At 43.8% G+C, this 14,537-nt stretch overlaps 2 protein-coding genes across 3 annotated transcripts in view; both read right to left on the bottom strand.

The window, feature by feature from the left end:
• Nucleotides 1–703: 703 nt before the first annotated feature.
• Nucleotides 704–3,810, bottom strand: odf3l2a (outer dense fiber of sperm tails 3-like 2a; the record flags this gene model as incomplete). The annotated part of the gene is made up of 5 exons (XM_079527611.1): nt 704–1,049; nt 1,651–1,792; nt 2,376–2,489; nt 2,634–2,744; nt 3,762–3,810. 5 exons carry the CDS (start codon nt 3,808–3,810, stop codon nt 704–706), a joined length of 762 nt encoding a protein of 253 aa, XP_079383737.1.
• A 1,658-nt stretch (nt 3,811–5,468) lies between these two features.
• The window catches only part of crlf1a (cytokine receptor-like factor 1a), a 22,466-nt gene continuing 13,397 nt past the window's right edge, over nt 5,469–14,537 (bottom strand). Inside the window, exons 5-9 of one of the 2 annotated variants that reach the window (XM_079528211.1) lie at nt 12,868–13,025; nt 10,448–10,522; nt 10,060–10,153; nt 9,284–9,468; nt 5,469–7,365 (exon numbers count right to left, since the gene is read on the bottom strand). In XM_079528211.1, coding sequence (XP_079384337.1) covers nt 7,342–7,365; nt 9,284–9,468; nt 10,060–10,153; nt 10,448–10,522; nt 12,868–13,025 — 536 coding nt within the window. In that variant the 3' untranslated portion in view covers nt 5,469–7,341. Of the gene's footprint in view, nt 7,366–9,279; nt 9,469–10,059; nt 10,154–10,447; nt 10,523–12,867; nt 13,026–14,537 lie in introns of both variants that reach the window. The other variant, XM_079528212.1, reaches the window with a different exon arrangement.

Raw genomic sequence — 14,537 nt, forward strand, 5'->3', positions numbered from 1 at the left:
GGAAATAGAATAATAAGGGAACATTCGGGAAAAATAAAAGATCTACAAGCTGTACTGTAGAACTGCTATTATTGGTAAAGAGATCTGGTGTAGAGGAAAAAGGAGGGGGCCATGGAGTACTAGTATAATGGTGTTTAAGTGGTTCACGTTTCCATTTGTAACTCAGAGACTCTATGTAACCAAATGAACCCTTATGAATCATTTGTACTGAGACAGTGGTTCCAAAACTTTGTAGCTTAGACCCAAAAGAGAGATGTTTGCCTGGGATCCAAACTAGTGAAGATAGATCTACAAGCTCACAACGCGTCACTTCGTGCTGCGTTGTGAGATTGTAGAATGTAGATCTTCTATTTTCACAAACTTCTTAAACGTTTTTATTTTTATAATATATTTATGGATATTTATATATTTTTATCTTCTGGTTTTATTTATGAAATATAAATAAAATAATAAAATGTTGGAACTTTAAATTGATGAGAAGTTGTGATTTTCTTTTGTTTAAACTTTTTAAAATCATATTTAGACCCGCGACCCATAAATAAACGTTGCAACCCGACCCACTGTTTGGGAAACTGTGTGTGTGTGTGTGTGTGTGTGTGTGTGTGTGTGTGTGTGTGTGTGTGTGTGTGTGTGTGTGTGTGTGTGTGTGTGTGTGTGTGTGTGTGTGTGTGTGTGTGTGTGCGCGCGCGGTGTGTACACATTGTCAGTCGATGAAATCCACCACCAGTGGGGTGACAAACTCAGTGTGTCGTATGCCCAGGGTGAAGGAGGGCGCCTTGGGGAGGTGCAAGTGGACCTTCTCCGGGCTGTGGGTTCCAGGTCCGGGGATGCGTGAGGTGTAAGTGGGCCTCTTGGTTCGGCCCTGCATGGAGAAGGAAGGCTGGCGATGGAGGAAGACGTCGGGTTCGGTGCTGTTGTATTGGCCCGGTCCGGGGGTCCCTGCCAGGTCCTCAGACGGCCCCCCAAAACTCCTCCGGGCCGAGATGCTGTAGCAGGCGCTGGACGGCTTATGGGGAACATTCGGGCCAAGCACGCTGGGGAGGCTGTACCTGATAGCGGGTGGTGGATGGGAGGGGCAAGTTGATTTTAAATTGTCTCGGGTGATTTTGGAAGAGCTTTGTTCTTCCGCGACTTGGGGGACTTCTCCTTTAAGTTTTAGTCATTACAGTACAGAAGTCTTAGTGTTTCTAAAGTGTGGCTGTAGCCGAAGAGATTATTATCCTCTGATCACTGACTATATTACAGGGTATTGTCTTCTTAATCTATGTACTGCATCGGCTCTGACTATATTCTTTCTTTCTCTCTCTCTCTCTCTCTCTCTCTCTCTCTCTCTCTCTCTCTCTCTCTCTCTCTCCCCCCCCCTATTTAGAGAAAGCTTAGGATAATAGGCCGTGGGACTAATGGCACGCCACCACAAACGGACGGAACACTGTAGTGTACGTTACATTAATTTTGTCTCAAATGTAGTCTCAAAACATTTATTTCAATATCATCTTTGTGTAAATTGAGTTTATCATGCAGCTGCACACGCACACACACACACACACACACACACACACACACACACACACACACACACACACACACACACACACACACAGACACACACACACACACACACACACACACACACACACACACACACCCTACCTGTTGGGTGCAGGTACAGCATCCACAGCACGGTATCGAGTGCGGGTGCTCATGGTGTAGGAGGGTGGTCTGCGTTGACCGTTGAGAGGTGGGGCCTTCTCTGGACTGTAAGCCCCCGGCCCCGGAGTCTGAAACTGATCCGCTTCACAAAGAACAACACACATGCATATCATTATTAGCTGGAGAATGTGGATGTTTTTTGTTTTGTGTTTTCTTTGCCATCTTTATTCTTTATTCTTTATGCCATCTTTATGCTCCTCTCCTCTGATGCCTCCCCTCTCCTCTCATACGGCCAAACACAATCTCAACCTTTCTCAGAGAAATCAAATTTCACAGCATTGTTTCACTGTCTGGGGGTGATTTTTGACTGCAGTTATGCAGCCAATACTAGTTTCAACTTAGTGTTCCTGTTTTGGGCATGTATTATCGGCTAACATAAATAAATACAAATGTGTATGTATTGGGAAATATGTGTACACAAAGTACCAATATATTAAATAAAAAATAATTCATAACTGTTTGTATAGTTGTATTGCAATAATAATATGTTGTTGTCACAAAATCCCGAGGCACCCCTGGAATTGACATCAGTGTGCCTCAGCCACTGGTCTAGGGCTCTCCAAAATCTGGATCGGCATTGGACCCAAAGGAAATCTGGCATCGGTTGGGCTCTAGAGAACATAGTAATTGACTGCAGTCTTTCCGAGTCCACACATGGCTCTCACCTGCCCGCTTCCCCCTGCCTTGTATGGAGTAGGACGGGGTTTGCACGCGGCCAAACCGGGTCACATTGCCACCAACATGGTACCGAGGCCCTGGGCTGGAGTCCACAGAGACCACTGTAGAACACAGAATAAGTGTTCATTTAACTGAGTGTTAGATACCTTACGCCGGGTCCATTTTGGTTACATCCGTACACTCAGAGTAATGGATGTCACTATGTGAATATATTCAGTGGGTTTAGAATAATAGATGTAACTCACTGGCACTGCTCATGCGACTGTGGAAGGTGTAGGCAGGGCTACTGGGTTTGGTGACATCATGGTTGATGTAGCCTACAGTTGGCGGCAGGCCATAGCGACCGGGGCCTGGACCTATAACAATCAGGAGGACCAACAACCAAAATGAGGGATTATGTGGTTTTCAACCCTTTTCATATCAAGGTCCATTATTTATTCTGCATTTGAGCCACGGACCACCATTTGATGACATTTAGCCTCTCAGACCCAAAACTAAAGAATATTTTGTTGTCATTGGATAAGGTTTAGTCTACAATTCCATGCTTTAGGCAAATGTTGATCAAAATAACAATTCTTCTACATGCTCTAATTGTGTAGACTTCTTGTAAATGAAGTAATGCAGGTGTTTAACAATAATTTAACTCAAGAGTTAAATCTATAGGGGTCTATTTGGTTACCAACTCTCCATCATTTAGCGGACCACTGATTGAAAACCACATATAGGCCTATACATATACACACAGGGGTAAGAAAACATGCTCCATATAATAATTGCAAAGACTCAATTGCTCAATCCTATCTACCAAACAAACAAACAAACAACAAAATCAACAATGTCAAAGACAGCAATCCCAATTATGATTGGGCGTGCAAGTCTGGACGTTGGTGATTGGAATACATTAATTTCCAGGAAATAATGTGCACACATCACATCATCCCTTGGCCCTACTGTTTATCCTGTAATGACTTCCACATGGTTGTGTTTCCTTATGTGTTTTCTATGGTTATGCATAATAACCTTCTAATCCTATTTGATTGGAACTGGATTCTAAACAAAGTGGAACTTTCAAACAGGTTGTGAAACACTACTGCACGGTTGTTTAGAGCCAAGCCATAATAACGCAATCATATGCACGTGGATGTATCCAAACACATACTGCACGCACGCACGCACGCACGCACGCACGCACGCACGCACGCACGCACGCACGCACGCACTCTCTCTCACACACACACACACACGCACGCACACACGCACGCACACACCCAAACTCTCTCACACACACACAATCGCGCACGCACACACACACACACACACACACACACACACACGCACACACACGCACACACACACACGCTACTTTAACTAACCTCTCTCTCTACCAGAGATTATGGGACGTCTCTTGACCACCCCTTCCATAACCTGTCAGCCTATTTCTTTCTTCTTTCTCTCTTCGCTCCTGTCACTTTGGGTACATCCTCCTCCCGTGTAGCTCCTGTCACTTTGGGTACATCCTCCTCCCGTGTAGCTCCTGTCACTTTGGGTACATCCTCCTCCCGTGTAGCTCTCGCCAGAGTAAAAGAAGAAAAAAAAACTCAATCTCCTGGGCTGAATTATACATGATCACAAGGTAAGGAAACCTTATCTGCTCCGAAGCCCCAGTGACGCCCGAGTCTGCTCGTCACCTCCTCTTCTGAAGGTCCCCACAAGACAAAAGGTTTTCACACCGCTGATCACAAGGTACAGATTGAGATTGAAGAAAATAAGTGGGGCCTCTGGAGACTCACAAAGACATAGAAAGAAGAGCTGCTTCTGGTGTGTGTGTGTGTGTGTGTGTGTGTGTGGGGGGGGGGGGGTATTAACACCTGAGAGGAAAATGTTGGTCAACACAAATCACTCTTCACAAAAGTGAATTAAGATAAAATGTTAAGATACACAAAGGAGGTGCTTTCATTGAGGGAAACAGGGAGTCCAGCATGTAAAACACTTGCTTCATGTTCTCAACTGCAACATGTTCTCTCACTGCAACATTAATCATGTAAGTGTTACATGTAATTTAGCTCATTTGTCATCCAATGCTTTGGGTGTGGGTTACTACAGTGGATATGTTGTAACTAGAACTACTAGTCATTCAATCGCCTACGCCGTATTATTAACAATGAAAGAACTTGCACTCTTTAAGTGATGCCGTTTTGATTTTTGACAAGCCGAGCTTTGTCGTCATGATAATACAATCATGAGAGATTTCTCTATGAATTGGATAGAATGTTTATGTTGGATAGAATGTTTATCTAAACAGTTCTGTTATAATAGCAGTTTTAGTAACATATTCCATATACTGTAGTAGATGTCTACAAGTAATCTCAGTCTAAATGTAATCCTGCCTGAAACATTGTAGGCCTAAATGTCTTGTCCTGTGAGAGGATGACCTTTCAGCGAGGTGATGTTTGGTTTCCAGGGAACGAGATTTGTGATTGTCTTACACATTGTCCTAATTCTATCCCTAAAGAGAGAGGTAACTAAAGCCTTGTGTGTGGAACCCTGACTAAGAAAAAATTACCCTGCCTGGTTAAATATTAACCAACAGTGACTCTGAATGGTGACCGCCTTAGTAACTGGACTCGGGCTGTGTCATCAACGGGGGACAGACTCATACACAGCCAAGCACTGACTGTAAACACATTCACCAGATTGGGTTACCTTCATCCCCAGTGAGAGAAAGCAGTGGGTAGCAGAGGACATGTTTGAGGATGTAAGTCACTGCTGTGAGAGATGGGGTGAGTCGACTCGGGACTTACTAGGGAAAAGGATGTTTCAATAGACAGTAACTATGTCTTTAATCTTCAGGAAAGGTCAAAGAAATGACCTCAGAATAAGGGGTCTTGAGGTGATGAAGACTGCAATTTGAGCAAAATGGAAAAATCTGATGGGTCATATGAAGCCATTTCTAAATGTTCAGGTCTCTGATGACAGCATTGTCAACTGTACATCCATTACAAGCATGTTGTTGTTTCAAGTGAATCCTTGACCTAAAGGTACGTGGTATTATTGTCAATAATGGAGGACTGAGTGTTACAGTATTTTATGTTCATTCTCCTTCAGGGAAACTTGTATCGTATACACACATACAGCATGGCACATATGTTACATAGATCCACATGCTCCACAGGGATGTCAAGTCTTCTACTGTTGCAATTAAAATCCAATTAAAATCCAATACTGGAATAGCAGGTTTGCAGTCATTAACCCTTAATCTGTTAATAACAGGGAAATTGAAGGGTGGATGCAAGTGACATGCCCATTGTTAGTCAAGTCATGTCATTTTGGCAGGTAAATTGTTGTTTAAAAAATATGGTTTACCCACATTATACTTATTCATTCTACTCTGGGATGTTTTCACTTTTGAAACAATGTTGTTTAGGTCCAATGTTGTTTGGCACAGCAACGCCGGTCCTTGAGAGGTGCCAGCCAACGGGATAAACACTAATAACAAATATATAGCTGCACACTCGGAGAGACAAGCTTTCGGAAGGAGGCAGCTTGTATGTACAAAACGTTGGTCTTGTCTCTGTGACCACAATAAAACATTTGGCATTGGCAGCTACGAGTGTGCGGCTAAACGTTTTTTATTATTACTATCACCAAATCAAACACCAAGTTAAAACTTTGATGCTCATATCTCTGAATTTCACAGAAGAGGTACAGTCTCAGAGATATGTGAAGATACATGACATATGCGATGCCCTATCCCTCATAAAGAATGCAGACATACTCTAATTATTTTTCCCATGTCCACTGGACATGGGAAAGTGTGCACGGTACACAGTGGTCAATACATTTCCAATCTTTTGAAATGATCATTTTATAAAGAACATCAGTCAATAGCATTTCAGTCATTTACATTTTTACTAACTAAACATAACTTAGAAATAAAACATAACTTTACACATTTTTGTTTTTAAATATGCCAGTACAGTTCAGTACAAAAATAAAGGCAGTGAAATGTCTCCTTACACAAACAACATCATTTCATCAGTCGCATACTGTTACTCAAAAGCAAATAAATCCTGGGGTGCTAAGCAACCACTCAGCTGTGTGTTCGACATATATATCAAGTTTGAGATTACAAATACAGCTAAGATGTTTTTTAGGGGGATCAAGAATACAGTGAAAGGTAAAGCTTCAAATTGGTGTCGATGCCTGCAGCATCTCCTCAATAGTCAATACAATAACCACTAGATGGCGCTTTGGATCCATTCCCTTAGTTTTGAGTCACCAGTCACCACAAGGTCTTCAGAGTGGAGTGGAGTGGGCGGGGGTTCCAGAGTCAAGAACACAGTCATGGAGAACATCCAGAACACTTTTAGAACACCTCTCCAACACTTCTATAGAATGCACCTTGTGCGTCTAACCCTATTCGCCTTGAAAAGCTGCTTTCATGGTCTTTACACATGTCCGAGTCATGCGCGCTGACAACAGGCACGCCTTGATGTAATAATGCATCTGTGGTATTGGTTATTCCATTCCAACGAGGACCAGGTGGAGACTAAAGGAAAACATTGGATAAAACGGCTCCTAAGAAAGCAGAGCGGTCCATGTGTTCTTTTCCTGTGCAATGATTCTTTGATGTCCAGGACACATTCCCAAGCCGCACCAATTGCACCACGTCAGGTTAAATAGTGCTCATATTGTCTAAAACAGGTGCATATTGGCGCATACAGCAAAAACATAAAAAATCCCTTGGTTTGTCTTTGCGTGTCCTCAAATGTCCACGAAGAGTCCATATTCAAGACCTTCCAGAGTCTTTGTAAATCACTCCAACAAAAATAAGCTCTCTCTCTCTCTCTCTCTCTCTCTCACACACGCACGCACACACACACAGGCAAACACACAAATTACACTCACATCTCTTGTCTTGATTTGGATACTTCTTGTATAAAGTAGTGTGTGCTATGACTTATCCCCTTGGAGTACCTAAATGAAAGACAAAGCATATTAGACATCATTGCCACGCAAACATTTTTAAAAGAGATTTCTTTAGTGTATGTGCGCGTGCGTATATAATATAGAACGTGTCCTGTCGTGTGCATACCTGTGTGTGTGTGTGTGTGTGTGTGTGTGTGTGTGTGTGTGTGTGTGTGTGTGTGTGTGTTATGAGCTGAGTTTTCCTTTGTCTTGCTGTCTGGATGAGAGGGCTTGCTTATGCTGTTTTCTTTTAAGCCTTTCAGATTCGGAAATGAATATATTATACATGCCCATGCTACATTTTGGATATAAGATTATGTTGGACACACCAGACTTCCTATTCAGATCCTGTGATCGGTGGAGAGATCCGTGGTCAAACAACAATGGCATCTCTTTGTCTACAAAGAAGAGAGAGGAGTCACCAAGGAAGATCTGACAATGGACATTGGTTTAACGCCTCATTTCCACATTGAGATCTGACTCCCGAATGTCCAATCGATTAAGAAAATAGACGAGTTGGGGGCAATGTTTAAATATGAGCGTGGACTATTTGTGAGATTGTAATCTCCAGACAACAATGAGAATAGATTTAGCCAAGATTGAACAGGAAACCACTTGATGCATTGCAGAACAGCTCTCTGTTTTATCTAAAATGCTTTATCCAGGGAGTGGTGTTTCCATCTCAAATCACGCGGGGAACATAACTCTGTCACATGCACTGCTTTACTACACAAACACACACTACACAAACACATGCACTGCTTTACTACACAAACACACACTACACAAACACATGCACTGCTTTACTACACAAACAGAAGACTGTAAACAAACACCTGGACACATGTTCAGGCGCTCAGCTCCCCCACTTCTGAACATTCCCTGTTGTTATTTGCTGCTAAAGTTTTCTTTTTGCTGCTAATGCTGACGATGTATAGATTATGAATATCTTATCGTATATTTCATACCTGTATATATGGTGCTAAATTATATACCCCCACCCCACATATCCCCCACTGCTGTTAAGGTTATTTACGGCTATTATTATTTTGTGTGAACACCGGTATTTTAACCAGTATTTAAAGTAATATCGTTTTGTATATCATGCTGCTGTTGTTGCACAAGTCTTAAGGACATGCTGCGCCGATATTTCGCTTGTTGTGTAAGTGATTGACCAATGAATGTTCTTTATTCTTGATTATTGCCAATTGGTTGCTTTTCTTTCCATTCAGTGAGTGGGGCCGAGTTAACGAGGCCAAGATGCACCTTAGTGGGTGTGAACAGCCAGAACATACGGGCTTCTCAACTCAACCCTCACGTGATGCCTGGTGGTTAGGGCACCTAAGCATAGGCAGGGGGGCGGGTATCACCGATACCCGTAGCCATGCAGTTATAACGACCATGTTTGAACACACAAACGGTCAATCGTTTTTATTTTTTATTTTTACTTCTCTAACGTACATTTCAGTTTTGTTATGGTCACACATGTGGACCATAAGGGGAGGTGAGTGGCCAACCCATGCCGTGGCATCCAGGTGAACTCCACGCGACGAGGCAACAATCCTTCGCTCGCATAGATTGGAAGCAAACAGGACACAACTGTGACTGTGGTCTTAAGCTATCAGAGAGCTTTCGTTTCCCGTAGAGAGTGGTTTCTCTGTCAGTTCACTTTTGTAGCGATGATATCTGTGTGAGGAATGTGTGTGTGTGTGTGTGTGTGTGTGTGTGTGTGTGTGTGTGTGTGTGTGTGTTAGAGAGTGTATGGGCATACACAATGCAAAATCCTGAGTGCCAGTTGCACGTTGATATTGACACTCTCAGAGCTAAATTGACAGTATTATTTTACAGTGTACATGCATGTGAGATTGCACTTAATGTGTGCATTTGCGCTGCCTCTTCCCTCCATTGCGTAGCGATGCTTACCTACCTGGTTGCGTGCTTTGTGGGATTTCTGCATTAGCATCCTCCACTGGTCGTACAGCTTCATGGACATCCCGCTGCAGCCGTAAGCATGCTTCCGTACCCAGCCGAAGAACTGTTTCAGCTCCCTGCGCAAGGTGGAATTTGAGTCCCCGCTGGACTTGGAGTCACAGGAGCCTGACATCAGTCGCTCTGAGATCGAGATCGAAGTCGAGATCGAGGGGATAAAAGTGCAGAGAAAAGAGAGGGTGCAAAGTTACTGGGGATGTATTCTAATCTGTGATGCTCTTTAATGAAACACGCTCTCCTAGAAAGGAGAGTGTAGCGTTAGAGGAGTGACTTGGTGGGGGGTTGGAGTAAAAGGATTGCACCCCAGTTATAGGTACTGTAGGTGACGGATTAAATTATATATGCCAACAGAGGAGGGAGCAGACATAAAGGGATGATGTTGGAAGGAAAGAGAGAAAAGGGGGATATAGAAAGAGAGACAGACAGACAGACAGACAGACAGACAGACAGACAGACAGACAGACAGACAGACAGACAGACAGACAGACAGACAGACAGACAGACAGACAGACAGACAGACAGACAGACAGACAGACAGACAGACAGACAGAGAGGGGAGAATTCAAGATGGGAACAAAAGAATAAAGGGTAGCATGAGACTAGACAACAAGGCAGATGAAAGGGGAGAGATGCTTGTGTGTGTGTGTGGTGTGGGTCCATGTGCTCACCACTGTGGGGTGTGTGTGTGTGTGTGGTGTGGGTCCATGTGCTCACCACTGTGGGGTGTGGATGCAGCAGTGGAGTGACTCCATTCGCTCCAGATGCCTGCTTTGCGGGAGCCAAAGATCCCGACGGGGTTGCAGCGAACCTGAAGAGAATAAAACATCATTATCATGTTTCCCACTGAAACATCACACAGACAAACTCTGTACGACCACTAATGTACACACCAGGACATGTATATACTTACGTGTGCACACACCCATGCAAACAGACACACACAGTCAAGACCCATGCCTGTGTGTGTGTATGTGTGTGTGTGTGTGTGTGTGTGTGTGTGTGTGTGTGTGTGTGTGTGTGTGTGTGTGTGTGTGTGTGTGTGTGTGTGTGTGTGTGTGTGTGTGTGTGCGTGCACGGGTGCGTGCGCGCGTTACAAACATACCTGGACGAAATACACCGTTCCCGGCCTCAGACCAGCCAATCGACAAGATGTCTGATTCCCCACATCATCTATCACCTGGGAAAGAACACACACACGCACACACGCACGCACGCGCACACACACACGCACGCACACGCACACACACACACACACACACACACACACACACACACACACACACACACACACACACACACACACACACACACACACACACACGCACATATAGAAAGACAAGACACAGAGAGACAAAGAGAGAGCGGTTGAATGCTGTAGGTCTGACCGCAATCTTGAATACAAATGGGCAAAAACTGAGGAAGAAGCCGGAAGCAAGATGCTGGAAACACAACCGCAAACCATGCACAGACATAAACAACATGCACGCCAGTATGCACGCCACATCGTTTATTGGCTCCTAATCAACATGTTTAGAGAAACATTTGACATAGCAGCATGTCCTCTGGGAAGAATCTGCTCCCGGTTACTTATTACTGATCAGAATCTGAGGAGACACATAACTTACACATGGGCGCAAGTGCACTGGCAGGAACACAGATGTACTGTACATTCAGATGTACAGGCACACAGATGTACTGTACATTCAGATGTGCAGGCACACAGATGTACTGTACATTCAGATGTACAGGCACACAGATGTACTGTACATTCAGATGTACAGGCACACAGATGTACTGTACATTCAGATGTACAGGCACACAGATGTACTGTACATTCAGATGTACAGGCACACAGATGTACTGTACATTCAGATGTACAGGCGGAAGGCACACACACACCACAAGCACGCAAACTATCATTAAAATATACACTTCCAGGCACAAAGTCACAGACAAATTGATACAGACACTTAGGCAGACAGATGAGCAAATGCACAGCACGCACATGCACACACGCACTCACACACGCACGCACGCACGCACGCACGCACGCACGCACGCACGCACGCACGCACGCGCGCACGCACACACCTAGTAAGTAAGTAAAAGTTGTACACTTGCAGAAAAGGTAGCCTCAAACAGAGACAATGCAGACACATACATATTATCACATGCACGCACGGCATGCACACACTCCAAAACTAATACGCTCATCACAATTCGCCCATAACCACTTTCACCCTGGCGTTCTGTCCATAAACACTTGCCTTGAGTGACTACAACAGAAAACAGAGTGCAGAAATTACAGGCATCAGGTCTTAATGATTTGACATAGGGAAGCCAAATCTAGAAGTCACCGCTGAGCTCCATTTATAGCCATATTGAAGACATTAACAGTTGAGATGGATCCCTTCATTCCTGAGCGTGACCTCATGATTAGGGCTCGTTCGCAGGGAAATGGAGTTTGTTTTCTCTATGAAGTCCTTAAAGCCTCTTGGATTCATTTTAAAAGTTTCAACTCTACCATTAAAATTGTCTCTTCGCTCATTCTCTCTCTCTCTGTCCGCGTCTCTCTGTCTCTCCGCTCCTCTTTGTTCTCTGTCCCCATTTGTTAGGAAAGACTTGGTGAAGCCAGAGTTATACTTAGTTGTGTGCCAGTGTCGCGCATCAACACTAGCAGATTTACAAGCGCACATCGCATCACAGCACGAGCCGCCGTGAGCTTGTAGATAGGCTATTTTCGGTGCGCGACACCGGCACTCAAGTAAATATAGCTCAGGTTTTATTCTACATCTGCGCAATTCCCTCTTAATTACCGAAGCTGCTTCTCTCATACCCAGAGGACTCAAAAAAGAATTCCAGGAAGAGCCATCTGGATAGCGGAGGTTCACATCGTGTATCTTTTTACGTATAAGACACATAGTCGTTCCATCAGACGCTAAAGAGCAAGGCAGGCGATGGAGACGGTAGCGTGCGCACACAGAGGGCCTGGCCTGTCTGTTTCACTCTGTGGTAGTCGGACTTCAAGGCGTGTGATTGATTGATGGATGAAAGTTCACCGATGGACCAAAGAATTAACTCATCTGGCAGCGCAGGTCTCAATCAGAATAGATTATAGGTGATTAGAGGCAGAGGATGAGAACCAGCTGGGACAGTGCAGCGCCGAAGCATCTGTGTGTGTGTGTGCTCGCTCGTGCGTGTTTGTGTGTGTGTGTGTGTGTACAGTACACTCTATGGGTGTCTATGTCTGTCCGCCTTTTTCGATTCATTTCTGTGTATCTGTGAGTCTATTGTGTGTGTGTGTGTGTGTGTGTGTGTGTGTGTGTGTGTGTGTGTGTGTGTGTGTGTGTGTGTGTGTGCGCGCGTGTGCGTGTGTGTGTGTGTGTTGGAGGGTGAGAGACAGAATGAGAAAGTGTGCATGCACGTACGCATATGGGTGGCTGGAGAGAAAGAAATAGAGAATGTGAATGTGTGTGCGTGCGTGTGTACGTGCGTGCGTGCGTGCGTGTGTGTGTTCTGTACCTTCCAGTCCTGGCTGTCTTCCAGTCTGTAACGGATCTGGTACTTTGCCTGAAACAGGAAGTCTTTGAGAGCGGACGAGGGCTCCCAGCGAACACTCAACTGGTCCTCCAGCTCACCCACACGGTTCACTGTCACACCTGTTGGAGGGTCCGTGGTCACTGGAGGAAGACCACAAAGAAGAAGACGACGAGGGGATACACATTTAAGATAAAGCATGAATATCTCCTCAATGCAATGTCTGCTGTACAATAAAAATAAATCCTGTTTGGATGAGGAGCAGGTGGGTCAGATTTAATATCTTGATATCGCTCCAGTATAATATCTGTTCACCCCTAGAGGATATTAATTTGCTTAATAAGAGATTTGAGAATAAAAGCAAAACAGACGGATAATAATGATAATTACTATATGATTGAGAAATGTATGTATGCTCACTCACTCACTCACACACGCACGCATGCACGCGCACACACACACACATACACACACATTATAGAGTCAAAGTTGCTCAAGACATATAGTATACATAATATTTAATTAATGAAATTTAATTCACACACATCTATTGGTCTTGCCAAGGCACACACACACACACACACACACACACACACACACACACACACACACACACACACACACACACACACACACACACACACACACACACACACACACACACACACACTTTCTGTGACGGCAGGGATTGTGACAAGAAATGGCTTGACATAATGACACAATGACTGTGATCAATGGTGTGACCCATGACCTTGTGTTTGTTGCATTTAGTTTATTTCCATTTCCTTTTTTTATTATGTTGTTTTGCTTTGTTGTTTATTCACTGGTTGTATGTTGTAAAAACTTTAATGTTTTTTTGTGGCTTTCGCCTTTATTTCTTTAACAGAGGGATAGACAGTAGGCTGACAGGAAGAGGGGAGAGAGATGGGGGGGTGACATGCAGTAAGGACCGTCGGGATCGGGAGTCGAACCCACGGCACACTGCCAGACTGGATTTACCAGCCAAGGTGCCTGGACCGCTGAGCCACGGCCCAGGCCGGTATATATGTTGTAAACAGAAAAAAGAAAAAGAAAAGTGGCACTATATGCAACAATGTTTGCCATATGTAATCCAACTATCCACCATAAAAAAGTATTTAAAAAATACAATAAAAATAAATAAATAAAATGAATAAAATAAAATACAAAATATTCAATGATACAGAATGAATCATCTCCACACACAAGATCAACTGCAATATATCATTAGTCAGTCTCAACTGCATTGAACATGAAGTTTGCACTGCAATGCATTCCAAAGGTTTAAATAAAGGTTGATTGATTGATTGATTGATTGATTGATTGGTTGGTTGAATTAAAACTTAAGTACAACATAACCCCAGCTATGATTCCAGTATGTCACTGAAAAACACAATAAAAGATTGAAGAAAATAGGAAGAGTCAAAACGGGACATTGAAGTGGAAGGAGGTGGAGATTATGGCTTTCATATTTCAGGCTCCTGCATTTTGAATAAGATAAGACTATCTTACTCTAAAAGTAGATATGTTTCATAGTTTATACCTTGGACTGACAGAGGGCATAATAGGACATGAGGACTTATACCTGTTCAGAATATTGCTAATTGCAGCTAAGAAAGCCATCACGAGGAGATGGT

This window comes from Electrona antarctica, assembly GCF_951216825.1.
Source record: "Electrona antarctica genome assembly, chromosome: 18".
Classification (NCBI taxonomy): Eukaryota; Metazoa; Chordata; class Actinopteri; order Myctophiformes; family Myctophidae; genus Electrona; species Electrona antarctica.